At 47.7% G+C, this 24,510-nt stretch overlaps 1 protein-coding gene across 14 annotated transcripts in view; it reads left to right on the forward strand.

Moving 5' to 3' along the window:
- Positions 1-24,510, forward strand: part of NAV2 (neuron navigator 2) — an 854,704-nt gene that overhangs the window by 689,872 nt on the left and 140,322 nt on the right. For all 14 annotated transcript variants that reach the window (XR_012333484.1, XM_073808687.1, XM_073808684.1 and 11 more), the window contains 2 exons: positions 3,240-3,348; positions 5,842-6,231. Coding sequence is in view for 13 of the 14 variants with exons in the window: in XM_073808687.1 (XP_073664788.1) it covers positions 3,240-3,348; positions 5,842-6,231 (499 nt within the window). In the remaining variant the exon portion in view is untranslated. The remainder of the gene's footprint in view (positions 1-3,239; positions 3,349-5,841; positions 6,232-24,510) is intronic.

The following is a 24,510-nucleotide window of genomic DNA, read 5'->3' on the forward strand; positions in this document are numbered from 1 at the left end:
GGGGAGTCACAGGTAGACATGGAATAGTTCATTCAGTTTTTAATTTCTCTGTATACGGGCTTTAAGGGCCCAGCCATTTCCACCAGGGCACGGCTGTGTGTTTATTTTGTTCAGGCTATGGGTTGGTAGGGAGATCTTACATTAGGGCCATCTTCCAAGCAGGTAGAATTGGCAGTTCAGAACATGATCACCTGAGCAAGGCAGGTGGATTACTGGTTTGTGTTTCTACGTTGCTCTTGGAATCTGTGTATGTAGAGCTCCGAGAGGAGCAGATGTTTCCTAGTGGGACCCCTCAGAGGGACACAGGACACTCAGATTCAACGAGCCCTCATTTTATGCCAGGCATACCACGTATCATCTCATCTGGTCCTCCTAACCTTGAGGGGGAAGGGGTTTTATCCCCATTCGACAAATGACATTTAGAGAGAATAAGTGACTTTCCTGAGGTCAAGTGGCTAGTAAGTGGCAGTGCCGTGATTCAGACCTTTACCTGTTGGAATGCAAAAGCTATCCTTTTTCTTCAGCCCTCTGTTGACCACACATCTTGTGGACAATAAAAATTTCTTGAGCATCTATAGATTTGTGTGGGGTTATCAAAAATAAAGGTGAGATACCACTCCACATCAAAGATCTTTGAATTTCTAAAGGAGAGTTAACAGGCAAATGTGTCATTCATAGAGACATGGATAAATACAGGCATACCTTGGAGATATTGCAGGTTTGGTTCCAGACCACTGCAGTAAAGCAAATATTGCAGTAATGCAAGACACACAGAGTTTCTGGCTTCCCAGTGCATATAAAAGCTCTGTTTACACTACACTGTAGCCTGTTAAGTGTGCAGTAGCATTATGTCTAAAGAAAACAATGTACAGGACTTCCCTGGTGGCGCAGTGGTTAAGAATCCGCCTGCCAATGCAGGGGACACGGGTTCGAGCCCTGGTCCGGGAAGATCCCACATGCCGTGGAGCAACTAAGCCCGTGCGCCACAACTACTGAGCCTGCGCTCTAGAGCCCGTGAGCCACAACTACTGAACCCACATGCCACAACTACTGAAGTCCACGCTTCTAGAGCCTGTGCTCCACAGCAAGAGAAGCCACTGCACTGAGACGCCCACGCACGGCAACCAAGAGTAGCCCCCGCTCGCCGCAACTAGAGAAAGCCCGCGTGCAGCAACGAAGACCCAACTCAGCCACAAATAAATTAATTAAAAAGAGAAAAGAAAACAATATGCATACCTTAATTGAAAAATACTTTATTGCTAAAAAAGGCTAACCATCATCTGAGCCTTCAGTGAGTCATAATTTTTTTGCTGGTGGAGGGTTTGAAATTTTGGGAGAATTACCAAAATGTGACACAGAGACACAAAGTGAGCAAATGCTGTTGGAAAAATGACACTGATAGGGCTTGCTTGACACAGGGTTGCCACAAACCTTCAATGCCCGCGAAGCACAAAAAGCGAAGCACGATAAAACAAGGTATGCCTGTAAATATGGTTTTTATACTGTTGTGTGTGATTAAGTTAATTAATGAAGGTAACTTGAAAACTGGTGCCTAGACTTAGCTTCATAATAAATGTTCCCTGCAGGCCTGGAGCTATCCAAAGGATCAGTACCTTTTTGGCAGCCTTTACACAGATAAAATGTGGTCAGACTGGCAGTAAAAGATATTTAATTGATGGCCCAGGAGATAGATGCAGTTACATTCCTCCACGGCCATTAGGGGAAGGTAAAATAGATATTCATCACTGCTTTTGCTTAAAAACACATACATATATATATATGTATTTCAAAGAATTGGATGGGAAATGCAGGTTTGACCACTTTTTAGATAAGACAAAAATGCCTTCCAAATTTCTCTTGGTTAGAAGTGGGAAGAAAATTGAAAACACTGGCATTTTCAAGGGTAGAGAGTTTGCCATAGCAGATTATCTCCATATAATCAATCCTTTAATCCATTCCCCACCCTCCAGGCACCACCATGCTAGGAATAATCTAAGATCATCTGTCTCAGAAGGAAAGTTAATTCTATGACATTTCTTACAGAAATGTCTGTAAGAAATGCCTGTTGCACTATTAATGGCAGTTGCTGGAAGTTCTGCTTGGTGTCTGCTCTATATCCCACTTGCTGCTGCCCATGTGTACTGTGTTCTATATAGAGATTTCTTTAGAAATATTGCTGAGCACTTGAAATAGTCATCAGCTTTTAAAGACCCTTGGTTGTGGTCTTCTCAGCCCTCCTGAAATTACTCTGAGGGAATGATACGTGATTCCTTTAATCACTATTTTAGTTATTTGGCTTTTCCTCTCCCCCTATAAGCAGCCCAAACTAAACAAAATAGCCAGACAACCCAAAGCGAGGCTTCCCTGAGAGGGGACGTGGCTTCTAGCTTGTGTGTAGCCTGTTTCTCCTGGGATGTTTGTGCCAACTTGACCTCTCCGGGCCAGGTATTTGGTGGGAAATGTTGCCCAGGGAATAGAAGTCCCTTGTGCCCCAGAGAGAAGCCTGAATCTTCTCGAACGATTCCCGCTCTGCAGCACCAGCTGGCGTGAGTTGAGTGCTTTTGGTGGGCGCTGCGCTCAGGGATCTCCATTTAGTCCCTACAGCAGTCCTTTGAGGTCAGCGCTGTCACTGTCTTCGTCTAGGACCGCGGAATCTGAAGGATGGAGAGAGGGGGTCAGCACCTATCCCGTGACCACTCAGCCAGGGGGTTAAAGGAGCCAGCATTCGAGATGACATAACACATCGAACAAAGAAAAAGGCAAACCTCTCTCTGGAGGAATATTCATGATTAATAAGTGCAGATCTTTTAGCCACTACAAATTAACCATCTGTAATGTCGGGCCAGTAGACAGCAGCACCTGTCACCCATGGGTGAGAAAACCAAAGGTCCTTCCTGGGCAGGGGTCAGACCTAATGTGTTCGTGGCTTTATTGGAGACAGTGTGAAAACGTGTTTGTCTCAGGCTCGGCACTTTGCTTTTCCCGCGGCTAGACTTCACCTGTGCTGGAGGGACCTGCAGGGAGAAGAAAGACCTCTCTCTCTCTTTAGATTTAACCCCTTCCTTTGGGCACCTGTGCATTTATTCATTCACGCATTCATTCTCAAATCCTTTTCGAGCACCCGTGGTGAACCAGGCCCTGAGCAGGAAACGTGGTTTTGGTCACAGGCACAGTTGCTGTTCCCAAGAATCTCCCCATCTATCTGAGAACTAAAATAGCTTTAACCTTTGTCCCTCCAGGGGAAGATCCCGAGGCTCGGCGCCTGCGGACGGTGAAGAACATCGCTGATCTGCGGCAGAATTTGGAGGAGACCATGTCCAGTTTACGGGGAACTCAGGTTACACACAGGTATCTAGAGCGTGAATCACTTTCCTGAACCAGCTAGTAACTTGGTTTTCACATGGCTGCTCCTGCCACGGTGTGTTCCCGCCACTAGCCAAGTGATTTGGTTAATGACGGAATAAATAACCTTGATCGCCAAACGTGCTGGAATTCACCGAGAATGCCATACGGCATGCGGAAGTGTCAAGAGCAAAATTCCGTGGAGACAGATTCCTCCCCAAAGCAGACGGTTGCTAAATCCATTCCACGGAGGATGTTGCAGACCAGCTGCATTTAAATTTCCCTTTGCTTGCATTTTCCAAAACGATATGATATTATACTGTTGAAACGAGCAGGTGAACTGTGTTTGACCTGTGTGATAAAGTGAATAACTCGAATTCCTACCCAGTCTTCTGATCCCCAAGCGCTCTGTAACGTTGTTAGTCATGCACGTGTATAAAACACGTACAGAAATATTTATAAAAACGTAGGATCATGTTTAAACCATGATTTCGTTAGATGAACTCTAGGATTACACTGGAAACATTTATCAGTTTCTTTTCACTGTTGAGCAAGAAGGGGAAGAGGATGCAGCCCTGGGACATCCTTCGTGATTTGGGCAGAACCAACTTTTATGGTTTGTGTTTGGCCTTGATGATCGAGGTAAAGTCCCGGTTACCCCTGTGAGCTCCCGGGTCTGGGGGGTCTCCCCTGCTTCTCCAATTTCAGTCTCTTTGATAAATGAATACAGCAAGGAGACTGCTGGGCTCCACCCCAGCCAGCAGCTTCGGCAGATTGGGGTTAAGCACTGTGGGTTCTTAAAGAAGACCAGGGCCCGAACCTTAGGAGTTCCCAGTATAAGGAGAGTCAGGCAGGCTGCTTCCAGGATCAGAGGGAAACAAAAACAGATGAGGCACCAAATTGATTCTCCCAGAGACAAGTCCACTGGGGGTGGCTGGTGATGGCATGGAACCAGGTGCTGGACCCTGCGACTCTTGATTAGCTAAGAAACATCCCTCTTTCTACCATCATCATTGAAACTGATTAAATGTAGGTTACAGCAGTTTCGTGGATTTCTTGGCTTGGGCTAGGACGGTGATCATGACAGGAGGGAAATCTTCCATGCTTTCTTCTGCAGGAAAGACTCGCTGTCTCTGCTTAGTAAAGAGACCCCAGCGTGTCTCTGCATCTTGATGGTGTGGCGAGACCTGCAGGGCTGGAAAGACAGTGGACTGACTGCAAAAGAGTCTTCGGAGGGCCAGGGACGAGCTCCATCCCCTGGCAGTTTCAGACTCAGCTAGTTTCATGGGTCTCAAGCCCAGGCATCTACCACTCTTTTCTGGCCTTTTGCCCCCAAAGTTTGTCATTTTGGACAAAAGGTGGGAGAAGCAGAAGTGCGTGTGTGTAATGGGGGCGGGGGGGGATAGATATTACAGAGTTAGAAAATCAGGGCCCTCCCCACCTGCACAGTCTGGAGAGAGCTGAGGATGTGAAAATGGGATCTTAGGACCTTGGGAGTGGATGGGTACATCCTGCCTTTAGGAGAAGTGAGCTGAGATGCAGCATCCTAGGATGAATAGGCACACAGCTACCTTTATGCCCCATTATTATCAGTCCAGAGTTTTCTACTTCCTTTCCTGGGTTGGAAAGAAGATTCCAGAAGTTAAGATTGTTTATTTAAAGTAATTGTTAGGGGGTATCTTGTACCATGTTTTAGGGGAAAAATCTGTGCTGGGCTTCTCAGAATGTCACGTAGATGTGCAGCTTAGTCTTCATTTTTAACAGACCTACACTGGGTGGTATGTTGGTACCTTAGTTTGTTTTTAACTTATTTATTTTATTTTTGGCTGCATTGGGTCTGTGTTGCTGTGCGCGGGCCTCCTCTAGTTGCAGTGAGCGGAGGCTACTCTTTGTTGTGGTGCATGGGCTTCTCATTGCGGTGGCATCTCTTGTTGCAGAGCACGGGCTCTAAGCGCGTGGGCTTCAGGAGTTGTGGGTCACGGGCTCTAGAGCGCAGGCTCAGTAGTTGTGGCGCACGGGCTTAGTTGCTCCGCGGCATGTGGGATCTTCCCGGACCAGGGCTTGAACCCATGTCCCCTGCATTGGCAGATGGATTCTTTTTTTTTTTTTTTTTTTTTTTTTTTTGCGTTACGCGGGCCTCTCACTGTTGTGGCCTCCCGTTGCGGAGCACAGGCTCTGGACGCGCAGGCTCAGCGGCCATGGCTCACAGGCCCAGCCGCTCCGCGGCATGTGGGATCTTCCCGGACTGGGGCACGAACCCGTGTCCCCTGCATCGGCAGGCGGACTCTCAACCACTGCGCCACCAGGGAAGCCCGGCAGATGGATTCTTAACCACTGTGCCACCTGGGAAGCCCAGTACCTTATTTTTTGATCCTCTTTTGTATACGGGAAGTATTTCATAATTCTAAAAAAAAAAAAAAAAAAAATGAAAGAGAATGTGAACTGCAAAGACTACTAGGCATATTGGGGTCTAACCCAAAGCCGGTTTTATGTTTTTAGCACATTGGAAACCACGTTTGACACCAATGTCACCACGGAGATCAGCGGGCGCAGTATCCTCAGCTTGACGGGCAGGCCCACTCCCCTGTCCTGGAGGCTCGGCCAGTCCAGCCCTCGGCTGCAGGCGGGAGACGCCCCCTCGATGGGCAACGGGTACCCGCCCCGAGCCAACGCCAGCCGCTTCATCAACACGGAGTCGGGCCGCTACATGTACTCTGCCCCCCTGCGGAGGCAGCTGGCCTCCAGGGGCAGCAGCGTCTGCCACGGGGACATCTCGGACAAGGCAGGAGATGAGATGGACTTGGAGAGCATCAGCATGGACGCCCCCGGCTACATGAGCGACGGGGACGTTCTGAGCAAGAACGTGCGGGCGGACGACATCACGAGCGGGTGAGTACCTGGGCCGCCTCTCTTTTCACGGAGCAGGGGAGGCGTGGCCCCTGCCTTCTCTTCTGCGGGACTTATGGAAGTTCTCTGGGGGAGAGCAAACTGCCTTCCTCACGTCCTGTTCATTTTGAAGGCTGTGTGCCCCGGAGGGGAGCCTTCTGGGCCAAGAGACGCAGGGCTTGCGCCGCAGTCCAGGCTTGGCAGTAACTCGCTGGGCAATTCCAGCCAGGCTCCACCGGCAGCCAGAGTGACACTTGACAACAAACCATATTGTGTCAGTCCTTTAAACCAAACCTTATGCTTAGGATCGAATCCAGACTCCTGAGCCTGGCCTACCTGGCCTACAGGATCTGGCCCTTACCTGCCTCTTAGAACTCATTGTCCTGTACTCCCCCTTGCTTCTGCTGCTGCAGCTGGTAATTCTTTCCCTCAGTCTCATCAAGCTCTTTCCTGCCTCAGGGCCTTTGCACTGTTTCTCTGCCTCGGTTCTATTGCCCAGATCTATTCCCCTGGTTCCTTCTGGCTGCTCGGCCGGCATCTCTTTGGAGCGGCCCTCCTTGACCCTTCAACTTGAAGTCCTTTATGTGACCTGCCCCAGGCCTAGTTTCCGTCACCGTGTCTTATGCTCATTTGGAAGCTTATCGCTGTTTGAAATTATCCTGAAGATGGGTTTATATTTTATCGTTTCCCCGCCCGTTCCTGCTTACAACAACAAGCTCCTTCGTGCAGGGACTTGCCAGGCTTGCTCCCCACTGAATCCTCAGTGCCTTGTACATGTAAGAGCTTATAAACGTTGCTGAATTGGTGAGCACGCAGCTCGATGGATGAAGGAGCAGACCCAACCTCCCTGTAACATGCGAAGTTGAGGCGAGTGATGAGATGATGTCTGAGCCGGGCCGTGACCATGTGTGGCCCAAGGCTTGGCTTCTTGTTTTTGCCACACTTCCAGATCACTGTGGAAGCTGAACGAGCATCCGTTTGCTCCACTTCCTGTGAGTTCTTCATCTGTGAACCCGGCTTGCCCAGAAGCCCTTCAGGACCTTCCCCCCCACCCCGTCTAACATTCTAATAGATAAAATTACAGATAAAAAAATTAGGCATGATGATCATGCCACTCATTTTCCTGAATGTAATGATCAAGAACCCCATGGGTGAGTCAATGTTTTCATAATTTTAACAGTAGCTCGTTATCCTACTATGTGCCAAGCTCTGTGCTAGGTGCTCTATGTATATGTTATCTTCTTCTGTCCTCACAGCAGTCCTTTGAGGTAGGTGATATCATAATCCCCATCTTCTGGAGGAGTAAACTGAGGCTCAGGAAGGTTAAATAACTTGCCCAAGTAGTTAAGAAGCAGAGCCCAGGGCTAGTTCCTTAACCACCGAACTGCCCCATCTTGCCCAGCATTGTATTGCTGTGTTGAAATAGCTACTTGAGTTTATTTTAAAATTGTTTTGCTTAGTTCTACCTGTCTTACTAGAAGTGTTCTTTCATTTAATTAGAAGCTTAGACATAGAGCTGCTTTGGCTTTTTGCCTGTTACTTTTAGAACCATCCCATAGTGAAATCTTCAAAGACGGGAGCCACCAAACCCTTACAGAGTAACACGTTTCTGCTATCATCCAAATGGCTGGGAAAGTTAATGGCCTGAGAAATCAAATGATCCAGTTAACTTAGAGCATCATTTTGTGTCTCTAGTTTTACATGAACATGAAAACAGTAACATATACCTGTTACTAAAATTACATGTAATTTAACCTTTTATTATTCTTTAGAAGACCGTTGGTATTCAGCATGGCCTCAAGGTCATCATTATCACGTCCCACTGTGATATACTACCAAAATACTTAGGGATTATTTTGAGATTTTCATATTTTTTAAGAAAGTTTATTCTCTTGTCAGGTCAGTCTTTTAATAAATGAAGACGTATTTATTTTTATGTACTACTGACAGTTTCCACAAGGTGGAGACATTGAAACACCGTAAACTGAACCTTAGTGATGTTACAGTGAGACATTCCTAGTTTCTTCAGCTATTCAAACCAAAGGCTTTACCCCTGCTAAAAGGCACAGATGTTTACATTTCACTCTCTGCTTTGGGAAGCTTACATTTTTAGCAAGTGAGATAGTGCTTAGAGCAAGTGTAGATAGGAAATGTAAGCAAACACCCAATTACGGAAATTGGAGAACTCTGGTCTGTTTCCAACTCCCCCCACCCCAGCCCCACCAATTCCTTTTAATGTAGAAATTTACCTGCACAATGAGGAGAGGCAGCCCAGATGGCATCGAGCACTCCTTCTAGTTGTGACATTCTAGAGTGCTAGTTAAGCATGACTCCACACTGGAAATAACATGCGGGTTTCTGCTTTGAGGCCAAGTTATAGGTTTGCCTGTATGTGCAGAGTTCAGGGCACGCCATTTAATATCCTTTGTACTCAATTCTTTTTCCTTTTATAAACATGACAAGGTTGTAGATATTGAATGACTGGTCATTTAGTCTGTACTTCAGAATCTGCCCAGTAAGTCATATTGCTGAGGCAGTTGGTGTAGTGGAAAGAAAACAGACAGATACCAGACAAGCTTGAATCCCGTTCTGCCACTCGCAAACTCTGTAACATCAAGCGCGTCATTTAACTTCCCAAAGCCTCAAAGCACTACAGTTAATTTGGTTTTTAGCCTTCTACAATTAGATTTCTCTTTGAGGTTGTATCTAATTAATGGCAAGTATCTGATAAAGACACACAGTTTTCAGACAGGGTTTAGATGTCTTATCAACCTCAAAGGTCCCGGCGCTTGGAAACAATGAAATGATTACAGTTTTCTTCCAGATGTTTGTTTGGCTTAGTGGAAACAGCCTCGATGTATGAGTAATATATAAATCAGTATTGAGGCTCTTTGAGGAAAGTTCTCGTAAAAGTTTACAGCAAGTTTAGTTAGCAAGACTGAGGTGGAAGTAAATTCTAGTTTCTGTAAACGTATGGCCTTTGTTTTCGAAATGACAGGGGGCCTCAGCTTGGCAGAACAGCTGTTTTTTGATGTCTCCCGCTCATTGTCTCCTTTGGATGACTGCACGTGCACCTGTGTGTATCATTCAGGTCTCCCTGAGGTAGGGCTGAAGTTACTTGATTTCCTTGGAGTTTAGCTAGGGAACTAATGGCACACGCCTTTGGTCTGTGTGTGTGTACTTATTAAACCCTTCTATCGCACTTAGTATGTGCCAGGCGTGTCTACGTACTGTGCAAGAAATCGTCTGACCTCACCACTTCATTTTATCAGATTGATAAATTGGGCTTCGGCTGTGGTTAGTGGAAAAGGAATTAAAGAAACAGACGGGGCTTCCCTGGTGGTGCAGTGGTTGGGAGTCCACCTGCCGATGCAGGGGACACGGGTTCATGCCCCGGTCCAGGAGGATCCCACATGCCGAGGAGCGGCTGGGCCCGTGAGCCATGGCCGCTGAACCTGCGCGTCCGGAGACTGTGCTCCGCAACGGGAGAGGCCGCAACCGTGAGAGGCCCGCGTACCACAAAAAAAAAAAAAAAAGAAAAGAAACAGACGAAGATGTCTCTTACCAAGTTTTGATCTGTGAAGCCAGTCCATCTACTCATCTAAAAACTCAGGGTGCCATATGGTATAGAGTGAAATTAAAGGGACAGACTTGGTGTCCATATGTTCGGAAAGATTTTTTTTTTTCTTTTCAAAGGAGTCAGTGAGTTGTATAATGTTCCAAAGTATGAATATACCTCCCTTCCTGGAAAAAAAAAAAATGACCGTTCAAATTTAACATTAGAAGTTTCTCCGAGAGCCTTTGGCTTCCCATTGCCTGTGGGAATAGATCTCAACTTCTTAACTGAACAAGGGAGGCTGTTTATGGTCTTTCCCTCAGCTGCCCTCCCGCCTCCACCCTGTCCACATCCCTCCTCACACACCCCAGCTCCCCAGTGCCCTAGGCTACATGCCATTTGCTACCAAAGGCTGTTTCCTGCATTTGCAAAGCTTTGTGCCACAGGACCTGCCTCTTTCTCCCTGGAACTTCTTTCCCCTCAAGCTTATCTGACTGATTAAAAAAAAAAAAAAAAAAACCCAAACAAGCAAACAAAAAAAACACCTCCTCTGTGATGCCTTCCTGGACACCCCCAGTCAGTTAACTCTGTCTGATGCGTTTCTGGTGGTCTTGGTTCACACCCAACTTTATGTGTGAACCTTTCGCTTTGCGTGGGAAGTGTTTGAGAGGGATCTGGACGGTATTGAGGAAAGAATATGGTCTTAAGAGGCAAGCAGATTTGAGATTTAATCTTGGCTCTGCCAAATGAACTGGAGCAAGTTTTTAACATTTGGGAATTAGAGATAGAACTTGAAAAACACCCGGCAGAGTCTGGGATGCACAAGAAACATCATGCACAATGTGTGCGTGTGCGTGTGCGTGTGTGTGTGTGTGTGCGCGCCTTTCCTCCACCAAACATGGAGCTCCCAGAAGGCAGATAGTGCCCATTATTTGTCTAAACTGAGACTAGCACAAGTAGGAATTTAATAAATATTTTGTGAATGGTCTATCCTTCATGCCAACCCTCACGGGACCCTGGGCTTGTATAACTTGCTACCACCAGCTGTGAAAGTCAGTGATTCTATTTACAGAACACTTGGAGAAAATCAATTTAGCCTCTGGTCTTTTTTTTGGTGTGATGCATAGCTCCATCTAGTGGCAAATATAGGGTGTGATGCTGTGGTTTTGATTGCTTTTGACTCAAAGAGTCAAAGTCTTATATTGATTTAAGACTCAGGGCTGGTGTTATTCAAGGCTGAGAGAATGGAGATTGTAGCAGTTGGATCATCTTTCAAATGTGGCCTGACCAGAAGTCTAGTGCAAGAGAGAACGTGGGGTGAGCAAGCTGGTCTTCAGAGTTGGCTTTTTGATGGCTAAATTCTTCCCTGTTAGGTGTCAGGGATTACTCAACAGATACCGCATGTGCCTGCTGGGAAACTTCATCCCTCAGAAGTTGAGGAACCCATCCCTGCTGAATTACTTGTAGCTCCATAAATATGTCATGGCATGTCTTAGCTCAGGCTGCTATAACAAAATACCGTAGACTGCGTGGCTTAAACAACAGACATTTATTTCTCATGGTTTTGGAGGCAGAAAGTCCATGATCAAGGTACCAGCATGGTTGGGTTCTGGTGAGAGCCCCCTTGCTGGCTTGCTGTGTCCTCCCAATGCAGAGAGAAGCAGGTCTGGAGTGTCTTCCTCTTCTTCTAAGGGCACTAATCCCATTATGGGGCCCCACCCTGTGACTCATCAAACCCAGTTACCTCCCAGAGGCCCCACCTCCTAATACCATCACATCGGTGGCTGGGGGTTCACCATGGGAATTGGCAGGTGTGAGAGAAGCACAAACATTTAACCATAACAGAGTGTTTCAGGCTTCCGTGTATCATTTGCATGTACAGCACCCTGTGTTGCCTTTCCCATCACTGCCTGCCAGCTCACCTCCTTGAGTAAGCCTTCCCTGATCCTGTCCAAACAGAGGTGGTGATTCTTTCTTCTGGCCTCTCATGGTACTTGATGTATTTGTAATAGCACCGATAGCACTGCATCGGAGTCACTACCAATATATATGTGTGTATAAAAGCAAACAAAGCGTCCATACACAATGTTTTTTTAGATTGTTTCAGTGCATTCTTTATGAGGGGAGAGAGCCCATACCTGTTACCAGCTCTTAAAGGTCAAAGTCCAGTCTGTCTTAGCCGCTCCCCTATCTTCATGGCTAGCACAGTGCCTGTTCCATAGTAAGTGGCCAATACATATTCGTTGACTGAATGCGGCAGCTGACTTTCAGCGAAGCAAGACCAGTCACATGCCTCTGAATGAAGATGTGCCTCAAATTGAGGCCCCTTGAGCTTGATGCCCCGCCTCTGTGATCTTCCTTTCCTCGGCCCTGTCCTGTACACCAATTATTCCAGACCTGTGACTCCCTCTAGCCCAGTGAGCTGGACATTGACAGTGCATGTAAAGGAGACAGAGGACCGGGGCCACACACCATGGGAGTGGTGGGTGGAGGCAGAGGTGCCCTGTTTCTCTCTTCTTTCCTCCGGTGGCCATCATGGGACAAATGAGGGAAGCATTTCTCAAGTCAGTGCAGAGCACAGCAGGCAGCACCGGGAGTCCACAAGGCAGTAGCGATAGCGTGAAAGGCTCTTTCTTATCTGGTGAATGTTTCTCATGGTCTTTCCAGGCCAGACCTGAAATAACCTTGACAGGCTGTTGTTGTTCCTGGCAAACTGATAGGAGAGGAAGCCAAAATACTCCTTTCGGCCAAAAGGCAGCCAAGATAAATGATTTTAGGCAAGGCTGTCCTGAAAGGCACAGAGTCATGGCAGGGTCCAGCCGGGTGTGGCGGGCACCTCTGGGATCTGAAAAAGATGGGCGCTTGTTTCTCCAGGTTGATCCCCCTGAAATGATCTTGGCTTGTGAGGCTCTTGGAAGGCTTGGGAATTCCCGGTTTCCCATCGGCCACTGGGCGGGTCTCAGGGATGTTTGGAAGGTGGAACCATCATGGAAAGGTAGAGACTCAGCTCTCTAGGCAGACAGATCTTTAGGGCCTTGGGCAAACCACTTGCCCCTAATGCACTGCGTTCCTCTTACACACACACACACACACACACACACACACACACACACACACACACTTTCAAAAATACAGTGGTGCTCCAGCATGAAGCCACAGGTCCAGGGTAACCCAGTAGTTTTGTGGTGGGGCTGGACCAGGTCCCAGTTTATCAGCCTTTCCATTCCTCTCTGCTTCCCTTGGTGTTTCCTCGCTTCCCCTGGTGATTCATACATATCTTAGCGGGGTATGAATTCACAGACACTGGAAATAGTTCACCCTGTCTCATATTTTCCTTGGTGTTAAATATCGCAGGCCAACCCCATGACCTCCGTTTCCCTCAGCAGCTCTCTGGGTGGAGTGAGTGAGCACAGGGGGTCGGGCAGGGGGCAGGATTCATTTCCCCAAGTGTCGCTGAACAAGTGCCGGCTTCCCCCCACATGGCTGTGATGTCATCTGACACGGGCCGTCCGGCTGATTGATGGCTCTGGTGACCAGTATCAGTTGTCCCCAGTGGCTGGGACAGCATCACTTGTACATGTCTTCTTCCCATCTTCCCTGCATCGCAGGCTCCCTTGATTTACTGAGTTTGGGAAATCGCTCAGCCCTTATCGGCAGCTGGGCAGGCGGTTTTATCAGAGGAGAAAGAACAGTTGAGCTAACGGCATGCTGAAAGCAGAGAAATTCTCCAGCCTCCCCAAGCCTGCTCACGCCACTCACTGTTGGTGAGTTAGCCTGAGCAGGCAGAGAGCAGGATTCCGGAAAGGTTTCCTGGAGAACAGCCCCCTGGAGAAATGAAGTGTGGTCCAGCTTTGACATGGGCAGCCCAGACCGTTACTCGTAATAGCAAATGTTGGCTTAGTAATTTGTGGGGAAGAGAGAAAAAAAGGGGGCGTCTTGTCTTCTCAGGAAACGGGGCTTAGGCCCCGACTTCTTGGGAGTTTTCCGAGCTTGCTTCGAGATTTGAATCTCTTCCAACTCCACCCCACCCACAGCATCTTCAGGGAAAGAAGGGGAGAAGGGAACTGAAGTGAGTGCTTTGGGAGAAGAAGACCGTACCTCAGGCCCTTCTGAAGTGGCCCCTGAAGGGGATGCTCACTGCCTGCTCGCCCATCCTCAGTGACATCCTCCAACACACAGGCTGTCCTGGAGCGGGAGACTGGAAACCCTTCCTTTGGCCTGCCTTCTCGGGAGGCTCCAGGCAAAAGGCAGTAAAATTCCATTTAAAAAGTGTTTACTGGGCTTCCCTGGTGGCGCAGTGGTTGAGAGTCCGCCTGCCGATGCAGGGGACGTGGGTTTGTGCCCCGGTCCGGGAGGATCCCACATGCCGCGGAGCGGCTGGGCCCATGAGCCATGGCCGCTGAGCCTGCGCGTCCGGAGCCTGTGCTCTGCAACGGGAGAGGCCACAGCAGTGAGAGGCCCGCGTACCGCAAAAAAAAAAAAAAAAAAAAAAAGGTGTTTACTGAGTTTGTTGTGTACTGGAGACTGTGCTAAAGACAGTAAGACCAAAGGAAATTAACAAGCCCCAAGAGCCCGAGGTCCTGACAAGCACGAGGACGCTCGCAGAACGGGGAGGTAATAGGTCAGTGTAAGAGCAGGGAGTTCCAGAGACGGTTGGAAGCAGTGCCTTCTGTGGGGACGATGAGGGGGAGATAAAGGGCCTACTGTGAGGTGGGGGCATGGGAAGTCCAATCTGGCTGCCCTGCTCTGGGCTGTGTGTCCTGGAGCACGTTCCCTGTGCCCATCTCAGAGCTGCTGTGTGGTTTCCGTGAGCTCACGCCTGTGAACTTGGCCCAGAGCCTGGCTGCATGGACAGAGCACTCAGCACTACCACAGTATCCACCACCGGCAGCAGCTACAGCATCTTCAGGACCTGTGAGCTGGGCCTTGAAGGATAAACAAGAGGCCTAGGTCAAGAGCAAGGGCATGAAGACAGGTGGGTGTGCGGCGTACAGTTTTATAAAAATGGTGCCTGGGCTGGGTTGAATGGAGATTCAAGACGGGAGCGGGGGAGCTCAGGTCAGAAGCTCTCAGAGTCCAGGGAGTGGTGACACAGCTCCGGGTAAAGCCGAGGCCCTGGGAACGGGCACACGGAGTTAGAGAGACTCCTTACGTTAAACTCCGCCTGACCTGAGGCCCGTTGGACAAGGGGCATGGGGGCACCGGAGAGTCAAGGCCAACTCCCAGGCTCTGGCCTGTGCCGATACTGGCTGGGAACAGTTGACGTCTGTCCTCAGCACCCTCTTGGCACCACCCCCTGCCCTTAGATTGTCTCAGGCCTCCGGGCCACCCCCGGACCAGGGCTGGCTGGCTTTCCAGCAGAGTACGTGGCAGCCTCTGGAGTGTAATCCCCAGGGCTTTAGGAAAACCCCATTCCCACAGCCTCCCGATTCTGGCCCTGGAGAAGCACCGGGCCCAGTAGGGAAGGCTGCCCTGTGCTCAGCACCTAATTCTAACGCAAGGCAGGTGGTGATAAACGTTCCCATTGAGAGGCAAAATGTGGGCTGGGGGTGTTGGTCTGACCATAACACAGACCCCTGAGGGAGGCTTTTCTGTTCTCACTTTCTTCTTCTGGGAAGCAGGCTTCCCTCATCTGCAAATGAGAATAATAAAGCCTGGAGTTGCAGTGACTGATTGAATGAGGTGACATGTGCACAGTGCTGCTGGACCCTTCCAAACCCTCCTCATAATAATAATGCTGCTGCCGGGATTAAATGGGATATGATGTACATGTAATGCCTAGTTCAGAGCCTGGTGCCGGGTAAAAGTACTCACTATATGTCATTCCCTTCTACCCTTGCTCGTTCCCAAACCCTAGTGAGACATCTCCTGATAGTGAGTGGGGTTTGAAATGAGGCTGTAACTGACATTCACGTGGGAAATAAGAATCCCCCTAAACGCTGCAGCCTGCATCCACTGCGCTGGGGTAGAGAAACCTGCCGCAATGAATCATGTTTAGCCAGGCTGTCCTTCCTCTGCTTCGCACCATCTGGACCATCTGCTGTCTTGTTGGAACAGACTTCCTGCCCTTCACAGGGCTCTTCATTGGTAGCCGTCATCAACAGAACACACAGCCGCTTTGGCCTTCCTCAGATCAGCCCCAGGTGTTCAACCAAGGGAAATTCCGCCTTAGGTCCATTAATCCACGCTGCAGAGAGACTCTGCATTTTAATGACTGAAAATCAACAAATATTTAACAAGTGTCTTCTCCATCCCAGGCTTTGCTCCGGGGTATCTGCGCCACCAGGGAAGCCCAGTAAACACTTTTTAAATGGAATTTTACTGCCTTTTGCCTGGAGCCTCCCGAGAAGGCAGGCCAAAGGAAGGGTTTCCAGTCTCCCACTCCAGGACAGCCTGTGTGTTGGAGGATGTCACTGACAAGATTTGTTCTCAGGCTGACCATTTGGTACCCCTTCTTTGGGGATCTCACTTTTGATCATTATAGGTCCTCATTAGGAGGGACCGTGAGCTCACGTTTACCAAAGGGTGCTTACGTATCCAGGAAAGACATATTTCAACTCTGTAGCTCTCGATGGATGACGGAGAATAGGGGCTAACGTGTATCACACACCTTCTGTGTGCCAGGTACCTTACATAGCCCTTCAACTTTATAGGATGTTTTCATTTTACTGATAAGAAAAATGAAGACCCAAGAGGGTAATCGTTTACTTCATTGTTTTTTAAGCCCATGGAGGAGAGAAAAAAGATGGCTGCCATTCTGCTATGTCTTTCCCTTTGTGTGCAGGAATTTCAGCGTGATCGTGGTGCCTTTGTTGCTTTTCTCTAGCTGGGTATTTTCTGCTTCTCTCCAGACACCCTCTCTCATAGAGTCTGCGGGCTCCTTTTTCACTACTGAGTGCTTTGCAAATGTCCCTTGAATGGAGAGAACTATGTCACAGGTAGACCTGAAGGTCCTCTCTTTTTCCTGTTCAGCCTTTGCATAGCTCTCATCTAGAAAACCCAGTCATATTTATCTTTATCTTAAGCATATAGATCACTGACAACACCCTTTCCAGCTCTTTTTCAAGGGCCAGCAGCTACAGAGTGGCTCGACAGATTTATGATAGCAAGGTTGGAGGATACCAAGTTCGAGTTGAGGTGAAGATGAAAAGAAACATTTGGATGAGGTTGGGAGTATTCTGGCCCTGAGACAGTAAGCCCATGTTGAAAGACTCAAAAAAAAAAAATAATAATAATAGACCATATGTGCCTGTACTCAGATCAGGATAAGAAATTTAAGTTTTGTTGGCAACTCATGATCCTCTCATGATGCTGCTCTGGAGCCGTGGTGTGATAGAGGAAACTTTAGACTCGTGGTCAGAAGACCTGACTTCATATTCCTTGCTTGCCAGCTGTGGACCTTGGCAAATTTGCTTCCTTTTCTGAGCGTGTTTCCCACCTGTTCAGTGGTAGCCTGCCTCTTAGGTGTTTAGTGAGAAAGAAAGGAGATAGTGTTTCTAAAGTGTTTGGCACATATAGAATGGTTGTTCCTTTTGGGCTTTTTGGAATTATGCATCTATTTGCCTTCCTACTCTTTTATCCTACTTAGAACACTATTATGATGATGTAATGCTGTTTCTTATTCTTGAGCACAATAGCTAGATATCTGCTAACTGGGTCAGAGTCCATCTGTGTATTAGGGTTCTCCAGAGGAAGATAGGATGTTGCATCTCAAGTCCAAACACAGCCTGGAGGCAGAATTTCCTCTTCCCTGGGAACATCTGTCTTTTTTCTCTTTCGGCCTTCAACTGATTAGCTGCAGCCCACCCATATTCTGGAGAGTAATCTGCTTTACTCAAAGTTTACTGATTTAAATGTCAATCGCCTCTAAAAAGTACGTTCACAGCAGTATCTAGGCTAATGTTTGCCCAAGTGTCTAGGTCTCACAGCCTAGCCAAGTTGACACATAAAATTAACCATTAGTCTGCCAGCAGACCTTGTTGTATGATCAGTAGAAATGAGTCATCTGGGCCAGGAGGCAGCTTACCTGTGGTCTAGAGACAAAGAACAACACAGCTTGTAGAAACATCTGTGAGGGCTCAAGGCTAGTGCAACCCCCCCTGATATGACAACAAATCATGATTCTGTGCATGGCTTGGAAAATCATCACATCCCTTCCAGAATCCCCAGGTCCTAATAAGAAATCTCCTGAGAAATGGAGGTTTTAACCTTTCCTCTTAACCTTGAAATAACTACAGAGTTAAACAGATACCCTGGCATGATACCTCTGGAGTGCTGATGATTTTTGAGACCCCGAAGTGAAATAAGGTCAGAGTCTTAAGGAGAGGCCCATGACTGTCTCCAGCATCTTCCAGCTATAAATCAAGCCCACATTCACCTCTTGATCTTGGGACAAGAGGGAGATGGGGGTCTGTGGTTCTCTCTGCTGCATCGTTGGAGTCCATGTCCCAGTTCCCAGAGCTTTGTGCTTGTAATCACCTGGTCATCTGTTTTGAAATGAGAAATTTCACATACTTGAGCAGTGAAGTTTAAAGGGTGAAGTCAGCTCAATTTTTTAGAAACATGAGACAGAATAAATGTGGTCTTGGCTCTGCTGAGATGGGAAAAGACCACAGAGAAGTCGACCAACAGTGCCTGCTAGCACGTGTCTTTTTGCCTGTCCTGCAGTAGCGGTGCTGTAATTCACAACAGCTAAGTTGCCTTGGGATCTCTGTCATGTGCTGGGCACTCTGTTGAGCTCGTGACATGCATTGTCTCACTTACTGTTTACATCAGTTCTTTGAGATAAAGGCTGTTTTTCGTCCTTTTTTATGATTGAGGAGACCAAGCTCAGAGAGGTTAAGTTACTTGAATGGGTCACACAGGTGGTAATGTTACCGAGTCCAGGCTTGTACTGCTCATGACATGACAGGCCAATAAATTGAGAGACGAGTTGTTGGGGCAAGGAATAGTGACTCTGTTTGCAAAGCCAGCAGATGGGAAAGATGGCAGACTAGTGTCCCAAAGAACCATCGCACCCAAATTAGAATTCAGGCTTCGTTTATACTAAAAGAGAGGGAGTGTGGTTGGTCCTTGCAAACTTCTTGGTGTCAGAATCCTTTGTTCTTGCAGCTGCCCATGTAGGTCAGGTCACGATGTTCCTGTAAACCTCCAATAAGACAAATGTTATGCTCTGTTCTGCAACTTTTTATCTCTATATGAATGGAAAAGTGTTATACCTTTAAAGGTCAGAGCCTTGAGAACTACCCTGTATACTTCAGGCAATTGGCAACATTCTTAACTTGTAGCAAAAACAGTAGAACACCAAGTAAAAGAAACAGATCCAATATGGAGTCTGATTTGTTCTTCCCTATTACAGTAACAGCTGGAACCAAGTGTTTAACTGGGCTGGAATCCGAGCCTGTGCTCCAAGAACTCTGTAGTATGGCTTCTCCCTGTAGCTCTGATTATATGGAAGGCACGACCAAAAGGGAGGAGTGGGCATCTGTGGATATTGGAAACCCTGGGTCTCCCCTATGCCATATTAGGGAGCATTAGGACTATAAAGAGAGATGGAGGGCAGGGTTCGAAGGGTAAGGCTTGGAGGGCTGAGTTGCATAGAAACTTTGAGAAATACTTGGCCAATGCTTGTGCGAGGACCAAGGAGGCTGGCTGGGGAGGGGGCAAAAGCAGATACTTTTATTTGCCTCAAAAGCATTATTTCATGTTTCATTTCAATTAAATATCACAGGTCTTGGCTGTAGCTTTAGAAACACTTGCATCAACATTCTCCACGTGCTGGTGCGCAGAAAGTGAGCCGAGGCAAAACTGGTTCTGTGTGTCTTGGAAACAAAAATCAATGAGATGGTCAGAGTCAGGAAGGTTCAGAGCTGGAGTCCCCCTTGCAAGGTGATTTCTTGAAGCACCTCACCGCAGCCTAGCTTCTTGTTGTAAAATCTCATGAAAGTGGAGATTTCCATCGCCGACTGTTTCCAGCCTTTGTTGATGTGATACTGAATTTCTCCAAGGAAATTCTAGTCGTGTCGCCTCCCACCCACTGCGAACCCAAACAAAACACACAATTACAAGCTCAGCGCCACCTGGAGACCCCAGAACCATGCACGGCAAGTTAGAGCTTTATTAAGCGAGTGACTTTTGCCTTATGCTGGGGGAGTTGTTAATTAAAACCATTCACCCGTTGAGTTGGGAGAGAGGGAGGGAGACAGAAATTGAGGACAGCTAACAGACTGGTTTCCCTTCCGCCTTTGCAGGCTGGCGTAGCTATTTTAGACACGGACACAGACTTTACGCTTGAATAAACCATGCTCCAGAGGTGTGTGCAAGGTTTCCTGGGAACAGTTTCCATTCAATGCCCTGCAGCCAGGCCTCCTGCATACAAAGAACCCACCAGCCTCTGACCAAGTATGCATAACAGTTAATAATAAGGATCATGGTGGTAATGACAACTACCTGTTATTGTTTACTGAGCAATATTAAATGCCTGGCACTGTGTGCAGCACTTTCTATACCTTATTTCCTGTCAGCCTTGCCGTAATCTGTGTGGTCATCTGCTCATTCTCCTGACAAGGATGCGGGGGCTTGGAGGGCATCAGTATCTTGCCCAGGGTCGCAGAGCCTGGTGAGTTAGGGAGCCGGGACTCAAATGCAGATACCTGACTGCAAAGCAGAAGTGCAACCACTGTGTTGGGTTTTTACTGAAAACCCTATAAGTTGTGTAAACATGTGAAAAATCTAACTCCTCTCCTCCCCTTCAAATCTATTTCTTCTGTATTTCCACATCCATTTCTCATCCACAGCCCAGAAAGAATCTCAGCCTCTTCTGTTCCCTTGTTCCTGGAAGGCCAGTCACCAAGGTTGATGGATTCCGTCTCCTCACTTTCTCCTGCCATGGTTCCCTCTAGTGTTACTGTTCATGTTTCTCCTCCAGATGTTTGCATTCGTCCCCTCCTTGCTTTCTTTGCCTCTGATCTCGTCCATCCAACAAATCTATCCTATACTTGGGTGAGGAAACTCTTTCTAGAGTATAAATCTGATTACATTATCACTTGCTTATAATTTCTCAGGGGCTCCACCTTGCCTGCTGGGTAAACTCTGTGTTTGAGTTTCTGTGGCTGTAATAACAAAAGACTTGAAAACCTGGCTGCTTGAAACCAGCATTTGATGTTGCTCACAGGTCTCTGCCTCAGGAGTCGGGACAAGGTACAGCGGAGATGGCTTGTCTCTGCTCTACCGAGTCTGGAGCCTCAGCAGGGAGGCCCCCAGGGCTGGAGCTGGTTTGATAGCAGGAGTACACGTCACTCCACAGCTTGTTCACGCACACGTCGTAACACTTGGATTGGGATGACTTGAAGGTTAGGATGTGAGGATGGCTTGGCTTCCTCACAACATGGAGGTCTCAGAGCCCCCAAGGACAAGGGATACAGTGAGCAAAGCAAAGTTTTCCTTTTCTCATCTACCTTGGAAGTCCCAGAGTGTCACTTTCACTGGACCACATCGGCCAAAGCAGATTCAAAGAGGGAGCATAGATCCCACCTCTCAGTGGGAAGGTCACCTTGAAGAAGACCACGTGGGATGGAGACGTTGCTGAGTCATCTTCGGAAAGTTACAGTCCGCCACATCCTACCCCCTGCATTGTCCAGCATGATGACACACAAGGCCCTCCGTGGTCCCACATTGGAGTGTAAGTTTCATGGAGACACAGCTCGTCTTCCTTACTGACCACGAATCTCCTGTACCCCACAGTGCATGGCACAGAAGAGGCCTTGCTTTTCTTTGGGGAGCTAACGAGTGACCTGCTTGCCCAGCCTCGTTTCTTGTCATCTCCACCATCCCCTCACTGCCCGGCCCTCCCCCACGCACCCTGGTCCCGCCACTCTGGACCACTGACATTTTCCTTGATGTGCATACCACACTCTTAGACCTCTGTGCCTTTTGCACGTGGCTGCTCTGTCCATAAATCCCTCCCCCGTCCATTCCCATCCACCTGCCACAGTCCTTTAAGTATCTGCTGAAGCTGGGAGGCCTTCCCTGGCAATGCCAGCAGACTTCGCCTTCCTCCTGTGTCCCAAACACCTGGTAAAACCTCCCAGATGGCTCATCTCAGTTCCTTTTGCTTTGTCTGTTTGTATAACTGTCTATCCCCTAGACTAGGATATCCTTGAGCAGAGGGATTGTGTCTTTTTACGCCTGCATTTCTAACATCTTCTACCATACCTGCTGTATGGGTTTAGTGACATGTTTGGAATGAAGGGAGAGGGAAAGAGGGTATTTATAACAGTGGTACCACTGCCGCTGATGATACTGCTGTTGCTGGTAATAACGGCAGCCAGTGATTGTGGAGTACTTTTAACGTGGCAGGCACTTTTCAAGTATTGAATCATTGGATTCTTAGGGAAATCCTAGGAGGCCTATAACACTGTTACTATCCCCATTTTATAGATGTGGAAACTGGGGATAAAAGACGCCACTTGTCCAAGGTCATCCAGCTACTAAGGGGTGCAGCCACCTGCTGGGTTTTAGGTTCTGAGACCCAAAGATGTTTCTTGGTTTTAGAGAGCTCTATAAATCCTGACCTTCAGCTGATGAGTAGGATAATAATGTGGGAGGTGAAAGAGTAGCTGCTGGTTAGACAATGTCTGTTTTGTTCTTGGTGCCAGGTTTCAAGAGGTTCAGAATTAGGCAAAGGTTTGTTTAGGGAAGCGTGACGAGGAAGGAAAAAGGGTTCAAAATGTAATAGAAATATCTGTAGAAACTAGATCTGCTTGGCGTGGACAATACTTAGAAAAGCAGTAGGTTCCAGAGGACCAAACTCAAATTGTGGGTGGCAGTTAGACTTTCACTTTTAATTTCCGAAACATCAAGGTTACTGTTAATCAGTGTAAATGAAAAACATGCTAAAAATCAGACCTAGTCAAAGTGGGCTGGGCTCTGTTTTAAGGACATAAGCCTCCTGTTCCTGAGAGTAATCAAGCAGAATCTGGAAACCTGTGTCCACATGTTGTAGAAGGGATTCCTGTATGAGGTGAGAAGCTGAGAGAGAGGACCTGTAAAAGTGTAAGATTCAGGGGGTCCAGTTCCCATAGGAATGACTGAGGTCCTGATAAGGATGGAGCAGAGTTGGGCATCGTGTTCAGGAGAAGGTCTCTTTGACAAGACTGCTTTCCACAGGTCATGCCAGCCTGTGGGTGGTAGCAGGACACCAAAGCTGTCCCTTCGAAAAATGTTCTCACCCATGCCCCCTTCAAATAAACACAAGAATCAGACCCGCTTCTTTCCCTCGCTGCAGGTTCTGGTCTGGCAGATGTCAGAGTAGCTGTCGAGAATCACTGTGAGCTCGGGCTGCACACCTGCCGAGATGTTACTGAAAGTTACACTTGTTAGGTTGTATAGTGAAAATGATAGATTTTTAAAAATTGAAAGATAGTTGATTTACAATGTTGTGTTAGTTTCAGGTATACAGCACAGTGATTCGGTTATATATGTAACTGAATATATCTATTTTATATACAGTAGTGTAAATCCCAAACACCTAATTTATCCCCCCCTTCCCTTTTGGTAACTGTAAATTTGCTTCCTATATCTGTGGGTCTATTTCTGTTTTGTAAATAAGTTCATTTGTATTTTTTTTTTTAGATTCTATATATAAGCAATATCATCATATAACATTTGTCCTTCTCTGTATGGCTTATTTCACTTACTATGATAGTCTCTAGGTCCATCCATGTCACTGCAAATGGCATTATTTCGTTCTTTTTTATGACTGAGTACTATTCTATTGTATATATGTACCACATCTTCTTTATCCATTCATCTGTTGATGGACATTCAGGTTATTTCCATGTCTTGGCTATTGTAAATAGTGCTGTTATGAACACTGGGGTGCATGTATCTTTTCAAATTAGAGTTTTCTCTGGATATATGCCCAGGAATGGGATTGCTGGATTTTTTAAAGTGTAAAATGTTACAATATTGAATAAGCCCACTCTCACTATGCAGGGTCGAGGGGGTGTGGCTTTGCCCCTGCCCTGTTTGAATGATTCCTTCAGCTCATCTGTCTCCCATTCTTGTGAAAGTGGAAACGTTTGAACCAGTGGAAGCGCGAGAAATTCAGGGACCCTGTGCCTTTGTACAGCACCAGCCAGCTGTTGTGACTGCAGCTCCCCCTGCCCTGCTAGCAGGTAACTTGAGTATCCTGTAGACAACCAGCTTTTGCTTGATTCCCGCTCTGGAGGTCACCGGCCGGGGTTCTGGCTCCCTCCCAGCCTGCCCTTCCCGCCAGCGCTCCAGCTGCCGCGGGGGTGCCCTCCGGACGTTCACCGCCCTGGCCGCTCTGTCTGTCCCCAGGCTGGCTGGTTTGCCTGGATTCTTGGCTGCTGGGTGTCTCCTGCCCAAGTTACCTGCCGAGCTCCAGCAGCCGCCTTGCTCCAGCAGCCGCCTTGCTGTGGGGAGACACACCTGTCCTTCTTGCAAACATGCCTGTGGCACTGTCCAGGCCCATACCTGTTGAAATTCTACAGGGAAGCAGTTTTTGCCTTTCCAACTGAACTCCCTGCTCTACTGGTTTCACTTTTTACTCCTTTTTAGAACATCACGGACAATGGGGAATTCAGCCAGGGGGCAACACGCCTGCCTTCAGCTCAGGTTCATGAGCCACTGAGAGTGGCATTGACCTTGTTCCCTACACTGGGTACTCTGCTCATGCCATGCTGTCCCTTGAATGGGACCTA

The sequence above is a fragment of the Tursiops truncatus genome, chromosome 8 (genome assembly GCF_011762595.2).
Source record: "Tursiops truncatus isolate mTurTru1 chromosome 8, mTurTru1.mat.Y, whole genome shotgun sequence".
NCBI classification, from domain to species: Eukaryota; Metazoa; Chordata; class Mammalia; order Artiodactyla; family Delphinidae; genus Tursiops; species Tursiops truncatus.